Genomic DNA, 26,763 nt, shown 5'->3' with positions numbered 1-26,763 from the left:
CAGAACCCTTCCCTGCTTTGTGACAGCGGCCAGTTACCCACAATTAAGCTTTATCAGAGTGGCCGTAGGAAGGAGTCCAAGGGATTTCCTATTGGGAGTTTGCCTGTGGGACAGGGTATAGCTCCGAGGCCTAGTTTTTAGGTATGCAGTAGCCTCTGACCTGATCCTTTGTCCTAATGAAAAACTTCCTGGCTCCTGGAACTGCTGCTTTCCTTGGAGTAACTCGGATTTAATTATTCTGAATTCAAAAGCAGGCAGATCCTAGAAATGTTTCAGACCCTGGCCTCCCTTGGTTCTTGGTTACATCCCCGTCGCACACAGGGTTCTATTTTGGCACCTGGTGGCCCTCAGGAAAACCTGATACACTTGAAAGGGTCGTTTCCCGATCCTCAGAGCGGGAGACCGTTTCCTGCCGGCTCGATCCTCGGGATTTAAGAAAGCGAGAGTGCGCTCGCGGGCACAAACAGGAAAGCCTGACATCACGGAGCGGCGCGGGGAGGAGTCTGCTCCTCGCTCGCTCGCTCGCTCGCCTGCTCGCTGCGCTCCCTTTGTGGCCCGAGTCGCGCGCACCGGCGGCGGCGGGGACAGCGAGGCGCGTGCTGTGCGCGGCGGCCGCTCGGGACGGGACCGGGCAGCTGGCGCCGCGGCGGCCTCGGAGCAGGACGCATCATGCAGCGTACCGGAGAGAAAACTGAGAATGAAATTGCTTTGGCAAGCTAAAATGGTAACGCGAGCTCCCTGCCTTCTCCCGAGGCTTCTCTGGTGGGAATCTTCTGCCGCTTTCTCTGGGCGTGTTCTGGACGCCCTCGCAGCGAACGGAGCAATCCGAGCCCCTACTTGTGAGCTGCCGCTTTCTCGCTCTGCTTTGTATGCATTCCTCCCCCCGCGTCCTCTCCCTTTAAACGGTACCTACTTTCCGGCCGTGGCCTTTGGTGTGTCTGGGACAGTTGCGTGTCCGGAGAGAACTTTGAAGGAAAACTGCTGCTCTGGGCGGACCGCGGAGCGCTCCTGCGTCCCAAGCAGCTCTTTCACCCAAATCTAAGGTTTAGCTGGCGACATGGAAATCAGGGGGTCGCTGCATAGATTTTTAGCTCAAGCTGCATGATGATGTGTGGCTCTTTCTGCGCTTGCCAGATTATTTTATGGAAATAAAAACTTTCCACCCCCGCTCACTTTGTGGGTTCCAAAACAATAAGAGAAGAAAAAGACGCGCAGAGCATTTCACTTCCAACGGGGGTGAGGACTCTTGGCATTTTCAACACTTGTTTGTGTCTGAGTTTGCCCAGATGATTGAGCCGCTTATGAAAGTACAAACTTTTTCTACAAATGAGTTATTTTTCTTTTTACTTAAGGGGGAAACGTTAATTGGGACTAAACCACAGTTTCTCTATGAAGAGGGGAAAAAAAGACTTTTAAAAAACTATTTAAGATATGTAAGCGAGTTTAGGAAAAATAACTAAATGGAAATGTCGGGGGATCCTGATACCACAGGAAAGGGCAAGGAGCCAAGGAAACCTCAGCATTCCCTGTATCGCAGCGTGTCTTGCAGTGCTCTGATTGTAGTATTTATTTTGAACATCCCATCTTGTGCCTTGAGTGCTGGTGTAAGCAGCACAGCAGCTGGGATAGATTGTGGTTAGCAGAGAGGAAAAAAAATACTCTTTCTTTCTCTTTATCCCATCCCTGGCAGAGCTCGATTCAGGACTGGGGTGAAGAGGTAGAGGAAGGCGCTGTTTACCATGTCACCCTCAAAAGAGTCCAGATTCAACAGGCTGCCAATAAAGGAGCAAGATGGCTAGGGGTGAGTAAAGCTGGAGAGATTGTGAACTTTGGAATTTCGGTGTCTGTTGTTCTGTGAATATCATTATTATTTAGCAGAGGTAGCTTTCCCCCGCCCCCCTAGTCCTCTTTTGGACTTAAAAAGGAAACTGCTAATGACCAAGTGTTTGCACTAGCTTTACAGGCCTGTTTTTGTACTTGATGTTTTCCAAAGCATCTCCCCTGGGTTGGTCAGTAATTCAGAACCTCTTAGAAACATCTTGATGTATTTGGCAAATAGATTGAATTAGAAAATGACACACAGAGTGACAGGTCCAGAAGGCAACACTGTTAGACAGGAGCCATAAGCAACCTGGCCCACACAGCACCCTTCTGTCTCTCTCTGCCCTCCACCTATTGATGCTGACAACCTCTACTCCCACAATACCCAGAATGCTCAGGGGACAGACCATTCCAAGTCCACTCCCTTTGAGGGGTGGCAGGTTTTATATTGTAAACTCTTTTCTGTAGCCTGGGAAGAGGCAAATGCATGGGTGTGCCCAGGACTTCTGTAGAAGAAGGAAAGAGGAGGGGCGGGGGCTTTGGAAAACACTGCTTCTGTAGATAAGACTCCTTTCCACTGAGATTCTAAGTATGGGATAGGGTCATGTCAGTTCTTAGCCTAGTGGTTCTTTCAGCTAGTCCCTAATCAAGGGACTGTGGGAAATGGAGAGCCCTGGAACAGGACTGGTACTTGGGCAAACATGAACCCATGATTGGAGGAATTCTGGATCTGGAGCTAGAAGTCGTCTTCAGGAAACTGGGGAGAGGTGACACCAGAAACCTTGGGAGAGGAAAGAATGGAGGCTAAGTAGGGATGTCCTGCCCCTGTCTTGGTTCCGGTCACACTCAGGGGATGGACTTTGGAGTAATGAATATTATACACTTGCATCTCATCTTTACTGACTTTGAGTTCCAGAAAATTCAGCATGTTGAGAGCAGAAAGGTAGAAAGGTAGAAAGCAGAAAGCACCACTGCCCAGGGCCTTGAGGCAGCATGTGGCTTGTAAGTCCTGGAGTGGCAGGCAGGAGGGCCAGCAGCCTCGCCTCCTCTGCTGGGCATGTTGCTCTGGCCTCCCGTGGCTGCTTCAGCCCAGGCTTTCCTGCTACTGTACTTGGCTGAGACACCACACACTAGGGCAGTGCACTTAGAGACATCGCAGTTGTGGTTTGGAAAGATAGGAACCTTTCCAGTGGAAATTAGAGGTCTTTACTACCAAGTAGGCACCTTACTCACAAGATGATCTTAGAGCTAATTATGTGCATCACCAGCTGACCTGATAGGAAAAGCAGAACTAGAATTCTGACAAGTCATTACTTTGTTTTTGGTGGTTGTGTATTTGTATTTTATTTTAATGTGGTGTTGAGGTGGTTAGGCCTGTCTGGCTATTTCAGAATGATTCACAAGATCTGAACCAGTTGCTTTCCAAAGGGCCATTACATTTTCTGGTATTGGCTTGTCCCCCTCTTTCTAATGGGACTGATGTTGATTGGGCAACAGCTTTAGTTTTTGGTCAAATATAATAGCAATGGATGTCACAGGAAAATGGAGAGGTCCATTCTGTAGTTCCCCCCTGCCCCAGAATGTCATTCTTCTAGGTGTGCACACTTCTGACTCTTCTGTTCTGGACTCCACTGCTCTCTTCTCCCTGCTCTCTTGGTGCTCTCAAATGTCTGGAGTCCCGAGGTGGCTGACCCTAGACTTAGCAGTAGACCTGAAACACTGAGGAGGAGGATAATGGGAAAAGACTGGTTCTGGTTGAAGGAGGACCCTTCCCCCTTCCCCCTGTTTCAACAAAGTGTGACTTACTGCTACCACCCTACTCAAGAGCCTGTTCTTAGAACTTCCCACCCCAGTAACACTTGTTTTCTTCTTTAGGTGTTCTATGGGGAAGCTCTGTTTTGGTCCTTGAAAATTCCAGACTTAATTAAATGTGACTCAACTAATTGAGCCATAGCAATTACAAAATCTTTCTTTTTAGGACAGAGTGGCTTCACCATGTTTGTTTTCCTACATACCAATAACCTTAGAATTCTTCAAAGTACCTAGTTGTAGCAATAACTAAAGATTGAGGTTAGGTGAGGAAATCATTGAAATATGAAAATAATCCTATTTTCAAAGGAAAATGAGGAAGTGGTATTATGATTACCTGTTTTGTTTACACATAAGAAAACTAATGCCTAGAGAGTTAAATTGCTTGCCAGGGTCACATAGCCAGGAAGGGGTAGAGGCTGGATTTGAATCCAGATGGTTAGTTGTTTGCTGTCAAGAGCTACCTGGAACCTTAAGGCTGTTTCCTTGTTAGTAGAAGAACTGGCTCAAGAGCAAGGAGGCTCACTGTGGGCTTTTCCCTGAGGATGCACCTGGGGCAGGCTTGAGAGATAGGGCTTTCTGTTCCTCTTTATGCTTTGAATGATAACTTGAGCTGCAAACTGAAAGAGGTATTGTGAAGGTGTGCTGTGTTGATAAGTTCTCCATTTTGGATGTGTGAAGCACAGTGCCCTGAAGACATTGATGAGAACGTGCGTGTAGGCACTGCCTCCGTGTGTGTCTGTGATACTGCTCAAAAGCCTAAAAGGTGGAGCGTGATTTTGTATTTTCCAAATCTAAGACCTCTAAACATGGTCAAGGTTCAGTTCTGAAAATTACAGCAAAATTATTAACCATTGTCAGATGTAGAGTCTCATATAGTCCAAAATGTTTAGATCATTCTTTTAAAATTTGTTTCTTAAATGTTGTGTTTATTGATCTTTTGAAGTAAGACAGTGTATCTTTGGTTGTAAAACATACCAACTAATGGGGTGCAGGCCCTGTTTGTTCATGCAGTGCAGGCTTGTCCATCACACTGGGGTTGTGTTGCCAATTTGGGAAAATGATAAGTATTATTGAAACACTGAATCGTTTTTCCATTATTTCGCATCTTAGGCTGAGATAATTTTACCCACCGATAACTCTTCTAGAAGAATGGCTCCAGCTATGACATCTAGCCAGACCATCTCAGGGTTGGAAGGGACATTTAAAACATGTTTTTATCCAAACATTCCCTGAGCCTGTGGAGTATGCTGTGAGTTCTAGAAGGGCAAATGGTCAGACTTGTTGTTTGTCCTTGGTCCTAGCATTGTGGTTGTACATTGACTCTGATATGTTGAAATGAGTTAAGAAAATATCCGTAGTCTCTGGAAGCAGGAAATGGCCCATTATAGGGAGAATACTCAAAGGGACAGAAGAAAAGAATCCAGGGAAGGGGCTTTGGTGTCTTAGCATAGGCAAACTCTAGAGTCCAGAAAAATGTGTCAAACCCAAGATAGTTCAACATGGGAGTATTGTTTCACAAGCAGGATTGAGAGTGCAAGGTCAACTTGGCAAGGTTTGTGGGGAGTGGAGGGGTCAGTGGATAGTCACGTGCCTTTCCTCAGTTCTGAGCTTCTGTGGTCATGAGGTCGTTGTGGGGCCCGGTGCCTCCTTCCTTGCATCCATGTTTATCACACTGTTTCCCACACAGACTCTTGATAAATGTTGGGCTGAGCTGAAATGCTTGATAGCTAGGAGGTTGGTAAAGATAGTAAAATAGGAAAGAAGAACGCAGAATACAGAAATAAAAGGAACTGGAAATCTCACGTAGCACCTCACGTTTGGGTGAATCGTAGCCAGCCTGGGGTCTGGGAGTGCAGTGTAACCCTCTGTAGCATCTGGGCTGAGAAATTGACTTGAGGGGATATGTGATTTGGATCCGCTCTACTTGGTATTTGGGTGGCGTTACTAGGCATGTTGCCTTAATATGGTGTACAGTTCCTTGAATTCTCAGGTAACTTCGCTTCTGGGAACCCTCTCGGATCCTCCAGGTCTGTGTGGGCTGTCCTTCCTGTATCTCCTGTTAGGCTACCTCACTCTGTTGTATTTTTCTGTGTGTTTGTATCCCCGACTAGACTGGAAAGCTCACAACCATAGCCATTCTATTGGCAGAAACTCAGCAAATGCTTGTTGAATGAATGGACCTAGCATCATCCTTCTTTGGACAACTAGTATAGTCATGATAAATATGAACATGCGGCAGCTTCTCATTTAAAACAAAATCAGCATGAACATGTTAGCTCATAAAGAGAAGGAGAGGGGCACGTGAGTGAGAAAAAATCAGTCAGGCAATGATTATAGCTGTCTTAACATCCTTCCTGGAACAAAGCGGGCGCAAACAAAGGTAGCGATTATTTTAACAAAACTTCCTCAGTGCTTTTTAAAGCCAGGAGATCCAATTGTACTTGTCTTATTACTGAATGCTAAAGAAATAAAGGCAGTGCATGAGTTAAAAAGTGTTTGGCAACATTACAGTTGCATGTGGTTGGAAGTGCAGGAGTGGGATTTGAGAATCCTAAGGAGCTAAGCCCTGGAGGAGCCTCTGGTTTACAGTTGGTCCTCCTCGTTTTCATCCTGGAGAACAGGCCCTCGGGTTACGTTGTTCATGTCTGTTGGAATGTTTAATTTAGGCTTTAGAAAGTAAATTTCAAAATTTAGTAACCATTAGTAAATGAGCCAACTGGTATTTTTCATTTTGATCTTGGAAACATGTTTCTAAAAGAATTAATCCAATAATATGGTGGCCTATTCCTATCAAGACAGTAAATTTGAATTGCCTGTGATATTGTTATTGGATCGATGTTCTTTACTGCTTTCAAAGTCTGTTGGGATCTATGTCAGAAATATGAGGCATGTAATTAAGAATATCGACTTCAGTTCACCAGTCCAGGGGGTACTGCATGGAGTTTCCAATACATGTCTACCCCTCGCCAACAGCAACAGCATTGACATTCAAGGCACATTCACCCTTTATACTTAAAAGTATGCATTCTTTTAAATTAATATTGTGAACATATTTCATTCTTATTTCTATGAAATCATAAACAAAAAGCCCGTGGAGTTATAAATTAAGACAGACAAGGAGAGCAGTAAGATATTGTGCTTTTCTGTTTTAGCACTTAGTTGGAATTTATCACCGCCCTCTCCCACTTAGTTCAGTTCCTTTTGTCCATGTCAAATATATCCCTGTAAACTTCCCCTTTCTACATGATCAGAATCTTATAGTGACTATCTTACATATTTTATGTTAAAATATGCAAAAATACTCTAAATAGCTAAAACATTCGAATTTCTACCAGGACATCACTTTTTGCAGGAAAGCATTGATTTCCATAAACAAAGCAAGAAAAGTATTGCTAATGGGAGAAGATAATGGAACTGCTTTGTTCCCTGGGAGAGACTCAGCCAGTTCTGTGTCTGGGTTGCCATGGGTGTGGCTAGCTCCACAGAGTTGATCTGGAGTTCTCTGGAGTTTCTGGCAGTTTCTGGGTCATTTGTGGTAAACATCCAATGGGAACCCCCTCACTACTGTTGCACATCTTGTGATTCTGTCAGCTGCATTTCGCCTGCTGACCCCTCCTTTGATGGCACTTGTTTATTCATCAAGAACCTAGTGTACTAGGTGCTGTGATAAAGTTAAAGACTGGGGAGATAAAGTAAGGTAAAGCACTCCCTGCTCTGAAGGAACTTGCAGGTGATGGGGGAGACAGAAGGTTAAACTAGTTGCTGTAGTTTGTAAGTGTGATCCCGGCTCAGAGAGCCAAGCAAGGGGGCTTTGGAATCCGATGGGAGAAAGGGGTGGATGGTCCAGGATGGTGGCATGGGAGAGAGGGTCCTTCAATGTACAGGTGACCAGTGAGTTAGGAGTTAAAAGAGAGTATGTGAGGTGCTGGGGAGGCATTCCAACCTCTGAGTGAGACTCCTGTGTGAGGCTTGGCCCAGGGAAGAGGGAAGTGGACCTGGGGGGAAAGTGACAGGAAAGGGGCCAGAAAGAAAGGCCTGAGCCCCTTGCTGAGAGCCGGTGGTTCTCAGCTATGGGACGGCTAGCTGTGGACTTCACCTGGTCCTGAAAACTAGGGCAGCCGTGGAGGGTTTTAAGCAGAGCGGCACAGCCAGGTTTACATCTTAGAGTGGCAGCTGACAGCTAAAAGGTGGACGCATTGGAAGGGACCCAGGCTGGAGACCTGGGAGGAGGTTATAGAGGTAATGAGGTGAAGAAAAGGCCAAGACCCGCGGGAAACTGAATGAAGAGCCTTGGGGGTGGGGTGGAGTGCAGGTGCGGGAGGGAGGTGGTGGGTGAGAAGGGGGGCTTCGGGGGGCCTGGGTCTCAGGATCTGGGTTTCCACAAGGAGGTCTGCAGGAGCTGTCTAGCTTTCTGAGGTCAGTGCCCTCTTCTCTTTAGGTCAGATATACTGGGCTTCCCGTCAGGTTTCCCTGTGGAAGACATTAACAAATGCTTTCTTTCCCATGAGAAGGCCCTGCAGAAAAGCCAGATCTGGGCGTGCCCAACTGTCCTTTCTGGAGGCAAAATCTCACCAGGAACAGGCGGAAAGCACTGCTTGCCTTCTGAGGTTTTAGGGAACTTTGCAGAGCTGGTGCTTCTTGGCCTTTGCTAGTCTTGTGTTTCCCTACAAACTCAACAAATTGAAGCTGTAGGCCTTGGAGAGAGAATAAACATGGAACCCACAGAACAATGATTACAGACTTGTGTTTTAGAGAATGACATTTAAACCATACTTGTGTTATTCTTAGGGACACAAGAAATTAGACGTCCTAGTCTTTTTCTCTTCCCCTTCTCAATACCTTTAAACCCTCTCTAACACCATCCTGGCTGCTGGCAACACTGTTCCTGAATGCTCACTTTGAAGTAGTTCTGTGTCTTGTATAAAGGGACAATTTTAGTAAGATCTAATGCTTTCTTAGTTAAATGCTGCCGCATTTCAGCATTTTTCTCTCTTAAATGTGCGTGTACACACGTCTTTTCACATTTTGGTTTTTAGGTCTTGGTGCATCTTTTTAATGTCACTCCATGGCCTCTTCTGTATATTGATCAGAGCTGGATTTTGTCATGTACTTGGTTTTCTTCAATTACCTCATTATTGTCATTGCCTGATTGACTTTACTCTGAGAACTGTCCTTAGTTTAAAAAATAATAAAACAGAGGAAGAAAGAATAAAGGTAGAGCAAGCTTACAACAGTAAACAGGAGGCTTCACCTTGGAGGAGACTCAGTTTTGTGCACGGAGAGGAGCTGTGCACTTACCACTGGCCCTTTCTCTTTGCACAGTGAAAGTGCCTGACCTTCTTGCTGGTGTGGCTGTGCTGTGCTTCCCAATTTGGCTCTGCCCAGCTGTTTCCTCAAAGCCGCCTTCTCCAGTGGTGCTGGCTGGGAGTGGCTTGGTACATCATGGTTGGCTCTAGGTGATTCACACTCACCACCCTGTGTGTTCTGGTGTTTAGCTGCCTGTGCCATCTGTGGCCCATTCACCTGAATTCCTTTCAACACAGCTAATCCCACAAGTTGTCTGCTCTTTTCTGAAAAGTATTGATTAATTCAACTTTTTTTTTCTTTTTCCTTGTTTCCTCTTGATTTAAATACTCATTTTCATTTTTTGTAGAAGTGAAGCCAAGTCTGAGTCTTTCCAGTTTCATCTTTCCAAAGATCATCTGAAGGTCCTGGCCATGCCTTTTCTACTAAAAGAGGATGGCTTTGGTCAGTCATATCAACCACTGTCTCTGCACCCTCGTGCCAGTAACTCTTCCTAGTTATGTACCATCCTTGTGCCTATAACTTCTGTCACTGTTGATAGAGGTAAAATCGTGACCATTTTTATCTCACAAAAGAACATTTAGTGGACATAGGTAAAAATAACTGAAACTGGATTGGACCTTGGCCAAAAATAAAATGTTTTTTTAATCATGCCCTTTTCTTGTTAAAATTGAAACACTTGAAATTGTTTATTGAGCGAACTGATACTCCTAAATTGCAACCTCAGGAAAACGGAAGCATTTGGTTAGTTTGTGAAGCACCAGGAAAAGATTTGCCACTTCTGTCTGAAGGTTGACACAATGCAGTAAACAAATGGCCAACTATTCACAGGACCCAGAGCCATCAAGGCTGGCTGGACAGTCAGTGCGTGCTTCTTTCTCTCTGCTGGGGACTGCACAGGAGCTGGCACTTCCCAGCTGCTCTTCCTTTTCGAGGTATTTCCAGCAGGAGCTGGATGTAGGAAGTGACCTAGTGCACAGGCCAAGAACCTGTCTTTGGAGCCAGACAGTATGAATTCAGAGTTTGCCTCTGCCACGTGTGAGCTACAGAGGCTCAAGCTATGGGGTTATTTACCCTCCCTAAGCTGGAGTTCCTCACCTGTGGAATGGGGATACGGGTGCCTTCCTGGTGGAACTGCTCTCAAGCCCAGCTCAGCTACCTGCGTAGGTGCTTATCATGGTGCCAAGGCCCTGGTGAGACTCACTCACTGAGTGGTGGGGCTGAGGTTTGCACCCCGCTGTCAGGCTCCATTTTGAACCCTGCCATGGAACTCTGGAGAACCCTGAGACTTTCTTTGTAGAGCCCTGAGCCTTGGGGTCAGATGAACTCCAGTTTGCTTGACTAAGAAACTGTATTAGCAAGGCTTACAGATATGTTCCTGGCAGTGTTCTCCCATTGTGCACTTCTAAGAGGAAGGACCAACTGTGACAGGGTCAGTAGTCTTTGTTTATTAGAAGTAAATATAGACTAGCAAACTTACCATGTTTATTGCTAAATACAACTTATTGTTGTATTTTCTCTATCTGGCTGGCTACATAGTGAAAGATGGAATTATTTCTTGGGCTCCAATTTTTTTTTTAAGATTTCACAGCAGCTTTTTTTTTTTTATTTTTTGGGTTTTTTTTTGTTTTTGCTTTTTTTAGGGATTTAATTTTTTTAAATTTGTTTTAATTAGTTATACATGACAGTAGAATGCATTTATACACTTTGATATATCATACATAGATGGGATATAATTTCTCATTTTTCTGAATGTACATGTTGCAGAATCATATTGGTCTTGTAGTCACATACATACATATAGTAATGATATCTGTTTCATTCTATTATCTTTCCTATCCCCATATGCCCTCCCTTCCCCTCCCATCACTTCCCTCTACCTAATCTAAGGTAACGCTATTCTTCCCTAGTGTCTCCCCCAACCCCAGTCTTTTTGTGAGTTAGCATCTGTATATTAGAGAAAACATTTGGCCTTTGGTTTTGTGGGATTGGCTTATTTCCCTTTGCAACCAACCATTTACTGGCAAATGCCATAGTTTCACTTTTCTTTAAAGCTGAGTAATATTACATTGAATATATATGCCACATTTTCTTTATCCATTCATTTATTGAGGGACACCTAGGTTGGTTCCATAATCTAGCTATTGTGAATTGGGGCTCCAATATTTTGCATTTCAAATTTCTTCAGGCTTTCCAGAGTTAATTTGTTAGTGTTCTTTTTCTTTTCTTTTTTTTTTATTTGTATACCTAAAAAAACTTAACTATTTAACAGCAGATCATATTCTATCTATAGCAAATATTGCTATTTCTGATGGAAAACTGAGATGGTAGGAAACATTTTTTCTACTACCTGCTTAGTAAGCATTATGCTAGCATTGGGGATACTTTAGGATGTTAGCAAACTGTGTGTGCATCATAAATTTCAAGTCCTAGATTACACTGCTTGAGATAAAATAAAGATAAAATTTCTTGCTTTTACACCTGTTCATTAGCCAATATAGCACTGGAGCCCCAAACCAGGAATGAGCTGAATTGCTCCTGAGGGTGTGACTTTCAGATGATTTTGAAGTTGTACATTTCCTTATTTGTGAAATGAGGATAATACATGCTTTTCCCTCTGCCTGTGTGTTTTGTAAGGATCGCATTAATTAATATATATGAAAGTATTTTTTAATATACAAGTTGTTAGACAAACAAGGATTTTCTTATTATTGTTATTCATCGTAAAGGCTTCTCTCTCTCTCTCTCTCTTTCTTTCTCTCTCTCTCTCTCTCTCTCTCTCTCTCTCTCTCTCTCTCTCTCTTTCTTTCCTCATCACCTAAAGGCCTCATGAGCATGTGGTTCTGTTCCATAGACTTCCTTTTCCCTCATTCCAGAGGGAATATTCTATATTCTTCTCTTCCCACATGCTACTTATCTAATGCTATTTCCATGCTTGACAAGGAGTAATGTTTCTTCTGTCCCCAGGTGTTTTCCACTGGTATCCAGGTGCATTGAGAATGAGGACAGCTGGGCCTCTCTCAATAGACTGATCATGGGGAAAAACATTGCATTGTCACAGAATTCTAAAGATAATTTGAGTCCATATCTTGCATATGAAAACTTTCTATTTTCTACTTAATTCTCATTTTCTTTCTGGTACTTTTAATTTGTTGCAGAGAGAGTGGTAAAATTAATGCACCAATGAATGGAAAGCACTTCCAATCTTGTAGATCTACTGGAAAATCAACTCTTAATTTGAGACTCAATCCCAATGTAGAACTTGAACTCATGACCTAATGCCAGAGGCACGAATGTCACCAACTGATCTGCACTGACCCTCATAAGATGTAGAAATCGAAAATGCTTCCTTTGAGTAGTCCTGCTGTTGCTTTCTGTGTTTCTTCTTCCAGTCTTTTCCTGTGGTGTTCCTGGCCTCCCTGTTAGGAACACAGTTCTATAGATCTATTTTTCTCGCTCTTTCCATTTGCTTGATACAGATGCTTCCTTCTTGCTTTCCATCTCTCCCTTGTAAGTTCCTTTTTTTGTTCTTGTTCCTTCCTGTCCTTCTTCTGGATTAAAAATAGTCTCCAGGGTCTTTGAGCTACTTGGCCACAAATCTGACCTTTCTTCTATTCATATGGGGACTCCCCTTAGCATCTTATCGTCCTTTCCTATTTACTCAAGATACTTGGATCCAGCATCTATTCCCTGTTAATTCGTGCCTGTTCCCAGCTGACTATGGAGCTAACTAACCCTTGTACTCACAGCTGAAACTGGAAATTAAAGCTCTTATACAAAAGTGCTTAACAAGTGATTTGCTCACATTAAATGTTATGAACACTGAATTCTCTCTCATCTGCTGGCTCTGTGTGTGGTGCTAAAGAAAGGACTCTTTTTATATTCTCTGCCTTGGGATGCATGCGTGACACTTGTCTTTGTGCAGCGTCATGACACTGATGGCTCAGCCCCAGGTCCAGCTTTCAGACAACATGCTGCTAAGGCTCCTGGAGGGACCTGTGATTGTTTTGCTCCACAAAAGTGTTTCTCAGGGAGCTGAAGTTGACTCACGTTTCTTCATGAATATTCTTCACTTAGAGTTGGAGGATTATGATATTCTGTACAAAAACGACTTTATCCAGTGTTGATCTAGATAGTCCACAAACGAGTGTCTGCTCAAGAGCAAAGGCTCGTAAAACTTCAGATGAGCGGGCTGAGAAGAGCTGATGGCAGCAGCTCTGGTTTCAGCCTCAGCCCTCACCTGTGTGCTGAGTCGAGGCAGCAGGGTTGACACCGCTCTTCTCAGAGGCAGAAGATTTAAAAGGCTCCCTTCTGTGGCCCTCCAGTTCCCTGTGTGGTTATGCGTCCATGTAAAGACCGGGTCCCATTCTTAGTTGAGGGTGGGGTTGTGGATTTCCTTATCCCGAGTGAAGTTGGCTGCAGGAGCAGCGCTCTCCTCCTGCGTCCTGCTTGATGCCGTTGTGTTTTATGTTTGCAGGCGGCTGGCCAGCTCCCGCTGACCTTGAGTCTGAGCTCAAGTGTCGTCCCCACTTTCCTACTTCCCTCACCTCTCTTCTGGTCCAGCTGGGTTTCCTTGCACCTTCCCCAGGAGCTCTGTTACATCACTTATCACCTTATTAACTATCTTCAAAATATTGCTCTTGGCCCTGTTCATTTTCGTGCTTTAAGGACGAAGCCATATTTAATTTATTTCCACATTCCTAAAACCTGGGACATTGTCAGGGACATTGTCACTACTCTGTAAGCATCTTGTAAATTGTTTGGCCTTATCTCTATTACACGTGCCTTACATGTATCTAGAACATGTATCTTAAATGACGGTTTTTTAAATTGTCATTGGTAATATTGTAAATCTCAATTTTTGAAAAAAAAAACACTGAGTAAATAAATAGAATTTAACTCATGTCATATACTTCAACTAGTGACTCCACAAAAAAGGAAAGTACTGGTTTGCTTCCTCTTTGTCATCATTACTTGACCTACACACTTCATGATCTTAGGAGAAATGACCTAGCAATGATGGCGACCTTTGTAGATGGGCAGATGGAATTGAGAACTTATCTGTAAACTTCTTGGGGACATGTAGGTTGAGTCATGGTCAAGAACAGACCTCTAGAAACCTGATTTCTGCTCTGATTTCCAGAACTATCTTACTTGGTGTTTCCAGGTGTCTTTTATCTGAGGCCTATAATTTATTTCAAGTTGGCATAACCCAATATCAAGTCAGTCTGGCTTTGCTTTGTCTGAACACATTTTTGTGACATCTGACCTCCTCTGTGCACATCACAACGAAGCCTCCTATTCTGAGACATAAGTCGTAGGCTTGTCATATGATTCCCGTGGTGTGCTTCTCAGGACTCGCTGGCCAAAAAAAGAAAAAAAAAAGACTGAAAAATGAGTAACATGAATTATATACTGTTGTCTGTATTGCTTCTCAATTTTCATTAATAAGACTCAGCTTCCTTTGCTGTCTTCCCTTTCACACTTATTCTATTCTGTGACCTTAAGTTCTTAGTTCTACCTTAGGCAAAACTTAAAGCCTAAGTCGCAGGTTGTCAGTGCTTTCCTTCAGACTATCCCAGCTGTAATTGGCTCTGTCAACACCAAGCTCTCCACTGCCTCTGGTCCTTCTTGCCTGAGTCCTTACTGTCTTCTCCGTACAGGTGTCCCATCGTGTACCTTGGAAAAGGAGGAAGAATGTTTTAAGCAATGCTGTTCTTAAAAGAGGGCTCCAACAACCTTGCACTCTTGTGTGTGTGAAAGGAAAAATTCACAATCCTTCCATGGGAATATAACTCCTTTCACTTTTGCTTTTTATCTTCCAAGTTCTGTTCACAGGACTCATTTTAACATAGTTGCAGGCATGCTGTCTATTCAGTTTTTGTAATCAGCAGATAATATTTTTCAGAACAAATTCTGTAAAAGTTACTTTCTAGTTTGAATTGTGTGATATTTGTAATGTTTCTGATGTCACAGACAAAAAAATGCATTTGGACTTTGTGTATGAGGAGTTTCAAGGTGATAATGCCTATTATTGGTTTATAAGCCTCATTTCTGTTCTTTTACCTTGAAATTTCCCATTCCTTATCAGGCTTGTGGGGCTGCATGTGAGAGGAGGCCTTGTGACTGAATGTGCAGGAGTGGATGGCGCCCCTTCCTTCTGCTTCCAGACAGCATGGTGGGCCCAGCTGCTCTGGGGATGTGGGGCCAGAATGCTCTAGGGCTGCTTGCTCGGTGCGGTGGTTACTGGCCACACACACTCACACTTGGAATGTGGCTCATCTAAAGTGAAATGTCTGTCCACGTAAAAGCCACTTCAGATTTTAAAGACTCAGTACTAAGAAAAGAATATAAAATATCTCAGTAATTTTTTAGAGTGATCAACATGTTTACATGATGATATATAATAGGTTATATGAATATAATAGGTTAAATTAAATATATTATTAGAATTAACTGTACCTGTTTGTCTTTGCTGTCTTTAATGTGGGAACTAACGCATTTAAAATTACCCATGGCTGGCATATTGCTTTTCTTGGACAGTGTTGCTCTTGAATCTTACTTTTCAATAGTAAGTTGTCATTTATCAGTGGGTTCTAAAGTTAATTTAGTGGGTTAAAAATTAGTACTTTATAGCTGGGGTTGTGGCTCAGTGGTAGAGCACTTGTATAGCATGTGTGAGGCACTGGGTTTGATTCTCAGCACTGCATATAAATAAATTAAAGGTCCATTGAAAACTGAAAAAAATATTTTAAAAAATCAACATTTTAAAATCAGAATGGAATAGAAAATGTCAGAGTGGCATTATTTTTGTTTTGAACACACACACGTGTGGACCGAGTACCATGTAAAATGTATTTTTTAAAAATAATGAATCATGGTAAAAAGTGTAAAAGTCAGTGTTCTGGGTGGTCTGGTGTAACCTGAAGTATTACCAGGAGGCCTGGTCTGCTCTATAGGAGGGCAGGTTGGTACCAGGAACATCATGTGGATTTCAGGTCTGGTTGGTGGAAGCTCCTCTGGAACTCCTCATCTAAACCAGACCCTGCATGAAAGTAAACCTGGACATTGGTCCTCATTAGCAGTAGCCCCTCAGGAGACTTCCAGGGTGAGGGGTGAATGAAGGAAGCCTGCAGTGCTACTGAAGGCTGGACCTGTGTGCTCCGCCCTCAAGTGCCCCTGGAGTCCAGGAGTGACCTTTGTGTTATTGCTTGCTTCTTGAAGACTTCTTCACAATGATTCAGGGGCAGAGATACTTTCTAAGAAGCAGGGTGGTTTCTTAGTGACCTTGGAGTCAAACTGGATTGAATAGGGTTTCTTGTGACCCTTTGCCCCTCCTCACCACAGTGACTTGTTGAAGTCAGAAGAAGCTGTTTTCTAATCCAAGAACACATCTTCTTCCTGCCTGACAGAAAACATGTCCTTTACAGTACACAGATGTAGGGGCAGTCACCAGGGCTCCGCATTTCGTGGGGTTCTAAATAAAGGCCTCTTAAAGCCACAGAGAAGACGGGGGAAAAAAAAGGCTCCAAAGATTGAAGTTTATGGAGTTACATGGCCTCGTATTTATTCTGACAGTTGTAAAAATTCTTTTGGGCTGACCCATTTTTCCTTTCTTAATTTGAAAAAAAAAGTTCTGGCAGGCAGGAGTAAGAATGTAAACCATGTGACTAATGCTTCAGCTTTCTCTCCTGGAGCCAGATTTTTAAAAATTATATCTTAGACGTGCTTGATTTTTTAAAAAACAGTTGCCCACCAAAGCCACCACACACTTACTTCTGAAACTTGGTAGACTTAGATGGCATTCGTTTTCAGGAAAGAATCCTGAAGCACAGCATTTAGGAGTTATTGATGGAAACTTTCTTTGGGGATTTTGCCCTGGTGAATTAGATTATCCCAGGCACTGACCCAGGGCCAGGCAGCTTCTTCCTCTACTTTGCTTGAGTATTTCCAGTCCTCTTGGTAGCCACCCAGAATTTTCAAGAGAGTTAGACTAAATGATCCTCAAGGTCCTTTGTCGATGAAAAGTACTGAGTCCAGTGACAGGCAGGATTGGCAGTCAGGAGCCATGTTTATGTCTGCCTCTTGGGTCCCTGCTTATCACACCTAGTTCATTTGTTCAGTCACTTATTCACTCAAATTTGAGCACGAGTTATGTCCCAAATGTTGTTCAGGATTTCAGAGCATTTATCACAGTGAATCAAGGGCCCCCAAAGTCAAGTTCCAGTGTTCCTTTCTGTGTGATTTCCTGTGTGTTGCCTGTGCATACACCCCACTTCAGCTAAATGGGCCACTTTCCTGTCTTAGGGTTTTTTTCTTTCTCTTCTGCCAATGTCTAAAATGTCCTCCTTCCTCCCAACCTCCCTCTGTTAAATACTACCCTTCACTCTAATTCCGGCTCTCAGGCTACTTGGTCCCTGAATCCTCTGTTTTCCCAAGAGGTAGTAAATGGTCCTGCTCAGCACTCCAGGACACTTTGTACTTCTTTTGTGACACCATGTGTTATCTTCTGTTAGGTTGAACTGTGTGAAATCACCATTTTTGTAAATTTGACGCCGTCAAATATTGGTAATTTTATACAGTTTTATCTAATATTAGCTGTGTTCTACATGGAACTTAAAATAGGTCTCTTTGTAAATGTACTGCATTCAGGCTTTATATTCAGCAAAGATTCTGGGATCTTTCTTAAAAAATATAAATTATAAATCATTATGTTTATTTTGAGTGTTGATTTTTAAAACTCTAAATATGGAAAATATTTATTTTTATTAAACTTAAAATTTTGTTAGTCTTATCTAACTTTCCCAATATTTTTCATAATCTAAAATTCTGATTCAGTAAATCAATGTATCAGCCATAACTTTTAATTTAGGTTAGTAAGCGTCTGTGTTACATTGCTAGAGATATTCCCCATTCCCAGCAAGACCCACTGGTTAACTTTGCTTCACCTCTCCACATTCCTTGACTGACTGATTTGGATTCAGATCTAGCCCACCTTGTAGTTATACAGCATAGAGAACTCTATCTATTGTGTCTACAGCGATCTCAGGAGGAGTTGGTGGGCTGGTTTCTTGGTCTCTGAACATCATGTCTGTAGCATTTCATGTTACCCATGTAGGGTCAGGAAAGGATGGAAGGTCAGTTTGATGTGACTTTGTTTCTTCCGATAATTTCCTGTCAGCTCCTAGTTACCATTGCTTACAAACCAAAGCAAGGATTTGAGCAACAGTTGTTGGCAGGAAGACCAGTCTCTCATTTCCAGTCTACCTTAATTCTTGTCCAAAAATTGGTTCATTTTCTTGTCACCACCCTTAGATGCGTCTTTGATTCTGTGCCTTGTGAAGGTTCCATTCATCAGTATTATGATCATACTGCTGCTTCTTTCCATGCCCTTTCCAGTTGTCTGTGGAGACACAGAATCACTTAATGGACTCAGTGCTTTTCTCCTGTCACTTCTGGGACCTCTGTGATGGTCCTACTCTTTCAGTTCAAAGATCATTTTCCTTGATAGGGAGGATGGAGCTAAAAGTGGGTGAGGTAGTTCTGCTTCTCTGTTATCAGTTGACATTACCCAGCTGATAATAAGTGGGTCACACCCTTACTTATTCTTGCTCCTAGAATAGCTGAAAAAAGTCATTTTATTTGACCTCCACATTTCCCACAAGACTTAGTTCGCTATGACTATTAGCTTTTATGTTACTGGGTTTTAAATGTGGACTACTCTACCTGAATAATGGGACCTTTCTGTCTCTCAGCACTTTGGTAGTCAGTTTCATTACAATAATGAAATACATGAGGCAGGCTACCTTAATAAAGAAAAGCATTTTATTTAGCCCACAGTTTTGGAGGCAGAATGGTATGGGCTCTGGCAAGGCACTTCCCCTCCCCCAACCTGGTCCGTGGCAGTGGTAGGAGCACATGCAAGAGGGAGTCATCACAGCAAGTCAGACAGGGACTGGATGCCACATTCACTTCTAAGGGCATGCTCCCAGTTGACCTGAGGGCCTCCCTAGGTCTACACCTTGAAGGTCCCCTCTTACAAAATTGCTACATTGAGGACCAGGATCCCAGCGTATGAACCTTTAGAGGCAAATGGTGTCCAAACCATCATCACCACCTTGATTTCTTTAGGTGCTTTCTTTCATGTCATATTTGAAATATTTGTCCCACCTTTCTTGAAGCCTCTTTCCTATTATAGAAGGTTTATACTGTTTTATTTCCTTCTCTCAGCAGAGTAAACATCTAGAAGAAAGCACCAGCAGATATTGGTAACTGCTTATATAGTGAGTGGGAGGAGTCAGGGATAATTCTAACATTTTTGGTGCAGTTGAACTAAGAGAATAATGGTATCATTAACAGAAACCTGGATTCTGGAAGAACAACTTCGTGGTGCTGGTGGAAGGATAATGGTATGATTATTTGAATTTTGGAAGTACTGGGCTGAAGGGTTCCCTGATGAGAAGAGATTTGGAGTTAGAGGCGTGCATTTGCGTATCATTTACACATAGGTGGTACTTCGAGCAGCAAGAATGAATAGTATAGAAAAAATGGGAAATGGAAGAGCTGAAACACGCTTGGGTAGCAGCACATCCAGGGGGTAAAAGGGAAGAGCAGTTAGCACGGAAGTCGGAAAGGTGTATGTAGTTAGGGAGGGCAGAGCAGAAACAGGCTAGTTCCTGGTGGTAGAGTAAAGGGAGGCCAAAGTTTTCCTGCATTTAGAGTCTTATGTACTCTAAAAAACGAGAAACACCCTCTCACTGTAGACCATTTCAACTTTTTTAAACAGCATATTTAAAAACTAAATATTAATGAAAAAGTTCTCTGAGGAGCCTAATAGCTGGTCTCGCAGGGAAGGCCAGGAGACCGCCATTCAGAAGGCCTGTCACAACAGCTCTTGCTGTATGACAAACCTGGTGACAGATATGGAGTCGTAGGAAAGCTCTTCATTCACAGTTTAGAAGTAGCAGATTTGAAGAGAGTGGGATGTAGAGGTAGACACAGCAAGGACCGACAATCCCAGTGGAGGCTTTGTTCCAATGTCAACTTCTTGGTGAGGCTTCTGGACCCTTCATTTAAATGGCAGTTCTTTCTCACCTTGAACCTCCCTCCCCCATTTTGGTTCACTTTCCCCTTCATGTCACTGTCTCACATGGCCTTTTGTTCATTCATTTGATAGCTCACTGTGGGTGGCTTGCCTGTGCCTGCATTGGAGTGTGAGTTCCAGGAAACTAGGGGTTTGGTTGTTCCCTCCCCACCTCCTGGAGTCTAGAACAGCACCTAGCAGATGAAGGACACAATAAGTATTTGTTGAATAAATGCATCTAATAAAGAGATCATGATTAAATACTGGGCAAAAGGACAGGTACTGCAGTTCCTTGTAGCAATTGGTAGCCTCCTGAGCTCTGCATGAAAGGTTAAGTCATGCTCATGTAGAAAAATAACATATTTCAGAAACATTTCCATTGAAAGAAATGTGACTTTTAAAATGTTAGTGTTTTAGGAAATTTTCCTAGTTGAACACTAAATTTCCCCATGAAGGATCACTGTCATGTGATTTAAATGTACTGGTTTCTTAAAATTTGATTCTTCCTCAACCTTATTCATGCCCCAGACACCATCCTTCTAGAGCTACTTGAAGCAGTGTTACAGGTGTTACCCCCTTCCTTCCTAGTATCAGAGGCCTTTACCAAAAGGTGTGGAATTAGTTAGACTTGGAGCTACAGAGAAATATATGGCAGCTACACTTAAATATCACTAAACTAGGAATTCTCTGACTGGTTTTCCCCCATACTGACTCTGCTTTATGGTATAACATTAATGGCCTATTTGTGCATCTTGTGTGTTTTTGGCAAAATGAATCAACAAGTGCTTCTCAGTGACTATGAGGTGCTTATCAAATCACATAAGTAGATTTGAAAAATGCTTTATGTTTTCCTCAATGCAGGTGTAGCAATAAATCACAGTCTTCAGTTCAGTAGAGCTAGCCTGGCCTTCTATTCATTTTACACTCCTCCATAGTTGCCCCCTAGTCCTTGAAAAACCATTTTCCCTTTCTTCCCCATTCATTATTTACATATGATATGAGAACTCTGTATTTGATTTTCACAGTTTGATATAATTTGTTTTTTAACCTTACAAGCTATAGGAGCGCCTGAGGCAGGCTTTTGCATGTGCAGGAAGGGTCTCCCACTTTAACTAGAATGACCGAGTGGTATGGAGTTATGTAATAGGCATTCCTGCAGCTCCATTGGTTACATAACAGAATGGTCACTCACAACAGATACTGAAATCCATCTCACGTCCAGGACCATTGTGTCCACTTGCAGAGACAGTGCTTTCTTTGTTTGCACCAAATAAGCAACTCGTGATTATTAGCTTAGCTATTAAGTTAAATCACATTCCTGGAAAGGGAACTGTTGCAACCTTTTTTTTTTTTTAAATGGGTGAGGAGAATGCCTATTTGAAAATCCAAACATACAATTACTGCTGGCGACACGACCATTACACTTCTTTGACAAGACAAGCTTATGTTTTGTTTGATTTAGACAGTTATAATTTCCCATAGTTCCATGACCTCTGTCATATTAATATGAAAGCTAAATATTTGCCTTCAAATAGTTTGAATAGCGGGGCACAGCCGTATCTTCCTCTGCCTAGTTGGTGCTATGGCTTGGGTGCGGTTTGAGCGTGTCACGTGTTGGGGGTTTGGTCCCAGGGTGGTGGTATTGGAAAGAGGGAACGTTTTAGATGTGGAGCCTCGTCAGAGATCCCTTGGTCACTGGAGGAGCTGCCTCTGGAGGGCTTGAGGTGGCTCTCAGGGAACCCCTGAGTTCTTATGAAAGTGAGTCCCGAGAGCAAGCCTGACTCCCGAATTACTCTCTTGCTTCCTGTTTGGAGATGTAATCTTTTCTTCCCACACACGATGTCTCCGTCACCATTTAGCCATGTTCTTGAATCTCCAGAACTGTGAGCTAATTAAGCCTCTCTTCTTTAAGAGTTCATCTACTTCAGGTTTTTTTTTTTTTTAATGGACTAATACAGATGCTATCTCTTCCTTCCCAATACCTGATGGGGGAATTTTGACCTGCTCTTTGGGTATAGGACCCGAGTTTGTGATTCATTCACACCATCTGACACGCAGGAGGCTCTCACTAGACATTTGCCATATGTGAATGAGGGTAGAGGGAGGGTACCACATGGCTAATCTTCTGTGAGCAAATGGTGGCCCTGACCTACTGAGCCGTGTGGCACTTCTTCAGTGTGGCTCTGGAGTCTGAGGATCTCTTGCTAGTAATCTGGCTAAATTACTTAGCCCCCTTTGAGTCTCAATGTCCTCATCTGTAAAATGGAATTATTGTGAGGGTAAATGTGATTGTGTATATAAAAGGGCTCTGATATTAGAAAAGGGCACGCAGACAACATATAACATTATTCTCAATCTGGAATTTTTTAGTCAAATGTGAATGTTGACTTATATGTTCATTTCCTTCCAGCCAAGAAGAAGTCAGAGCAAGTGTGTGCTTCTCCTCGAATAAAACCATTATTTATCTGTGGAAATAGAATAACATTCATCTCTTGCTAGGGGTTAGGAGGAAAGGAGGTCTGAGAGAAAACTGGTAACACTAAAGTTTTAGAAAGAGGTGTCATATCCTGGTAAAGGCAAATTATTGCATCACCTTTATCATGATTTATTCCGTTTTCTCATTGCTGGGATTCCATAGTGTTGTGCCCGTGGTTCCTGATCATGCAATGTTGGTTATAATAACTTAGGAATACATCCATACAGGCTTGTATATTTAGTGGGTTGGAGGTGGGGCCCACATCTGCTTTTTTTTTTTTTTAATAGAAGTAGTATATCTTTATTGTGGGATGTGGCTTTTGTGTGTGTGTGTGTGTGTGTGTGTGTGTGTGTTGCTGGGGATTGAACCCAGGCCTTGTGCATGTGAGGCAAGCCCTCTACTAACTGAGCTATAACCCCAGTCCCACAATCTGTTTTTAACAAGAGCCTCCCAATGACTCTGATGCAGGTGGATTTTGGACCACATCGGGAGATAATTTGCTCCTATCATCTTTTCTTTTTCTAATAGTCTTCTGACTAAATCTTTTTTTATTTTCCTGCGGTTAATTCTTCACATACACCCGTTTTATCATGATCTACTCACATTTATACTTACATATGATAATGATCTACTCACTTGCTTAAAGCCCTTTTCTGGTTTCCTGTTGATATTAGATTAATGATCAGAATTCTCCTGGCTAAGTTCACCTTATGCCACTCACGCTACCTCACTTTTCTCTGGCTACATCGCTTCTCTGTTCTTCCAGAAAGCCATGTTACTTCAGGGTATTTGCACTATTCCCTTATTTGAAATGTCTTTTCTTTCTCACTAGTTACCTGATGAACAGTCTTTTTTTTTTTTTAATCTGTTTCCTCAGCAAAACTTTCTCTGATTTCCAATGCAAAACCTGATCCCCTCATCTTAATTTTTTTAAACACTTTTTTAAGGGAAGTAATGATCTCTTACTGTCATTAGATAATTGGTTGCTAAATTATCTAATATTTGTCTTCTGTGTTTAAATGTTGGGTTCCTAAGGATAAGGAGTATATTAGCTTTCTGTTACTATTTTGAAATGCCTGAAACTAGGTACTTTATAAAGAAAAGAAGCTCACATTTTGAGCTCACATTTCTGGAGGTTCAAAAGCATGGCATCAGTATCAACTTGGCTTTGATGAGAACTTCATGGCAGATGGCATCACGATGGCAGAATATGTCCAAGAGGAGGACACATAGCAAGACAGGAAGTAGAGTGAGGGCAGGGACCAAACTTGTTCTTTTTTATAACAACTTACTCTCAGGAGGACAACCTGGGTCCCAAGAAAATTACCTAAATCTCTTCTGAGGGCATGCCCTCAATGACCTAAGGACCTCCCACTAAGCCCACCTCGTGAAGGTCCCACTGCATCTTAACAGAACCACTCCGAGAATCAAGTTCTCAGCCCATAAAGCCTTGGGGGCAAACCACATCCATACCAAGGGAGCATGTCTGTTATTGTGTGTTTCTGAATCCACAGTGTCCTACACAGTTCTTAAACATAGTGGGAACTCAGTAAATACTCAGTAAAAACTCAATAAACAAATGATCCAGGTATGGTGACACAGGCCTGTAATCCCAGTGACTCAGGAGGCTAAGGCATGAGGATCACAAGTTTGAGGCCAGCGTCAGCAACTTGGCAAGTCCCTACGCAATTTAGTGAGACCCTGTCTTAAAATTAAAAAAAAGGGGGGGCGTGGCTGGGAACGTGGCTAAGTAGTTAAGCACCCTCTGGGTTCAATCCCTAGTATGTAAATAAATAAATGAGTAAAAGTGTGATTCGTTTAAGGAATTGATGCTGTAGACCCTCACTTAGGAATGTTTAATGGCTGATATAGTGACTGGGCCTTGTAAAGTGGAAATGACCATGACTGAGCATTCTAGAATGAAGTGTTAGGGCACTAGCTTGTTTCAGTAATAAAAGCTTATTATAAATTCAGAGGCCTCAAACAGTGTTCTTTGTGTTCAAGATTTGGAACCTGGCATGGGATAAAGGAAGTTACAAGGCTTCAGGAGTGCTGGCTTATTTTGTCTGACATCTTTCATGCGTAGAATATTGGAAGATGCTCGGTAGACCAATGCCTTGCAAGTCAATTTCTTGCAATGTATTTATTTACACTTATATCACATAGCTGGTTGGTTAGATTGTGCATTCATTTCCCTGATACTCCCACTTGGAGTTGTAAGGAGTCAAACAAGTGCACATTCCCACTCTCTGTTTTCAAAGCTAGCAGTTGGCCCAATGGCATTTACAGCTGACAGAACAATAAGAGCAATGTCAGCCCCAGAAAGTGAGAGAATGTTGTTATGTGAAGTTTGATTCAGCATCTCAATCTTGATGGGAAAGGAATTCTGGAGGAAAAAAAAAATCTCATGACTTCAATAATTACAATTGTGATAACCAACTATAGAATTAGTTGATCTTAAAACAAAAAGCTCAGAATAATAGTTTTAATAAATTCACTTAAGTTCTCAATTGCTACAAAGAGATTGGATCAGTTAACCTTTGTTTTACCTAAGATTTTTAGTTCAGAAGGATAGACCTTTTATCTTTCAGAGGATTTACAGATTCTTATATGCCTTTAATTCAGATTTTTAAATAAAATGCAATTTAATTATACTAATTTGTTTTTCAGTCATTGCCATAAACATTTATTGAATACCCATTGTGTGGTGGGCATCATTCTGTGCATCAGGGCTAGAACCCTGAACAGGACAATGAGGGCGCTGCTCTTCTGGAGTTTATTGACAACACACAGGTAAACAGAAGGATGCTATGAAGGAAGTACCCTGATGAGGTGATCCAATGTGGCAGTGGAGATGGGTCCTATGACCCCAGAGAGATGCTCCAGGGGGCCCATTGAGGAGATATAGGCTGCTCAAAAGAAGTAAATGAGGGACCAACCATGAGAATATGATTAGGACTGGTTGGATGTTAGAAGAAAAAAATGTGAGTCTTAGATATGATCAAGCTTGTTGTGTTTTAGGAAGTGAAAGAAGGCCAGTATGACTGGGCCTTAGAGAGGCAAGGAGATAGTTTTGGTAGTGAGGTCAAGGAGATAGACAGAAAGGGCCTATGTGCTCTAGCAGAATGCTGGGGTGGAAGGTTTTAAGCAGAGGAGTGTTTTTTAAAGGGGTTTTTTTTTTTTTTTTTTTTTTTTAAAGAGAGAGAGAGAGAGAATTTTTAACAGTTTTCAGCGGACACAACATCTTTGTTTCGTATGTGGTGCTGAGGATCCAACCCCGGCTGCACACATGCCAGGCGAGCGCGCTACCGCTTGAGCCACATCCCCAGCCCTTTAAAGGTTTTTAAAAGGTCACTATGGGTTGGTTGTGGTGGGGCATGACTGTGATCCCAGCAGCTCAGGAGGCTGAGGCAGGAGGATTTCAAGTTGAAAGCTACCCTCGGGAACTTAGTGAGACCCTGTAGCATGATGAAAATTCAGGTAGTCCCACTTCATCCTTCCTGGGACATGTCCAATGTACCCATGACTATTGTGTCCATATTGTATATGCTACCTACCTGTTAGTCAGCTTTCTGTTACTGTGACAAAATGCCAGAAATAATCAACTTCTATGAAGGAAAATTTTGTTTTGGCTCAGTTTTGGAGGTTTTAGTTCATGATTAGTTGCTTGGCCCATTGCTTTTGGCCTTATGGTGAGGCACAGCATAATTGTAGGGAGTGTGTGGTAAAAAAGCTGCTTTCCTCATGATGCCAGGAAGTAAAGAGAGAGGCAGGAAGAGGTCAGGGTCCTCATATCTTTTAAGGGATTGCTCTCAAGTGAACTAACTTCCTTGTGCTAGGCCAGGCTCTACCACCTCCTAATAGCATCATGGACTGGGAACCAAACTTTTAACACATGGGCCTTGGAGAGACATTCAGGATCCAAACTATAACACTCCCCACTAGTCACTTGGTCACCATTTCTCATAGCGTCAAAGTTAGTGAAGGTAAAGGTAATACTATTCTTCCTTTACAGATGAGGAACCTGAGAGAGGTCAGATGACTTTGTCCAAGCTAGTGTTGGTTCTCCTCTGTGTTCACATTGTCAAGCACAGTATTTCTCTGCATTTAGAATTGCCTAGGATGTTGGTTTAAATGCAGATCCCTGGGCTTTATTTACTGATCAAAATTTCTGGAGTCCAAGCTCAGGAGTCCATTTTTTTACCTAGAGAGCTAGGTGAGTCTCTTGAAAATTATCATGTTCAAGGGAAAAGACAAATAAATCCTC

At 42.6% G+C, this 26,763-nt stretch overlaps 1 protein-coding gene across 2 annotated transcripts in view; it reads left to right on the top strand.

Moving 5' to 3' along the window:
- Rgl1 (ral guanine nucleotide dissociation stimulator like 1) overlaps nucleotides 1–26,763 on the top strand; it is a 145,761-nt gene that overhangs the window by 35,459 nt on the left and 83,539 nt on the right. The window contains exons 1-2 of one of the 2 annotated variants that reach the window (XM_026392846.2): nucleotides 570–724; nucleotides 1,691–1,801. In XM_026392846.2, coding sequence (XP_026248631.2) covers nucleotides 698–724; nucleotides 1,691–1,801 — 138 coding nt within the window. In that variant the 5' untranslated portion in view covers nucleotides 570–697. Of the gene's footprint in view, nucleotides 1–569; nucleotides 725–1,690; nucleotides 1,802–26,763 lie in introns of those variants that run through there. The other variant, XM_026392845.2, reaches the window with a different exon arrangement.

The sequence above is a fragment of the Urocitellus parryii genome, chromosome 9 (assembly GCF_045843805.1).
Source record: "Urocitellus parryii isolate mUroPar1 chromosome 9, mUroPar1.hap1, whole genome shotgun sequence".
NCBI classification, from domain to species: Eukaryota; Metazoa; Chordata; class Mammalia; order Rodentia; family Sciuridae; genus Urocitellus; species Urocitellus parryii.
The sequence above is the reverse complement of the archived record's forward strand: the minus strand, read 5'-3'. Positions and strand labels throughout refer to the sequence as shown.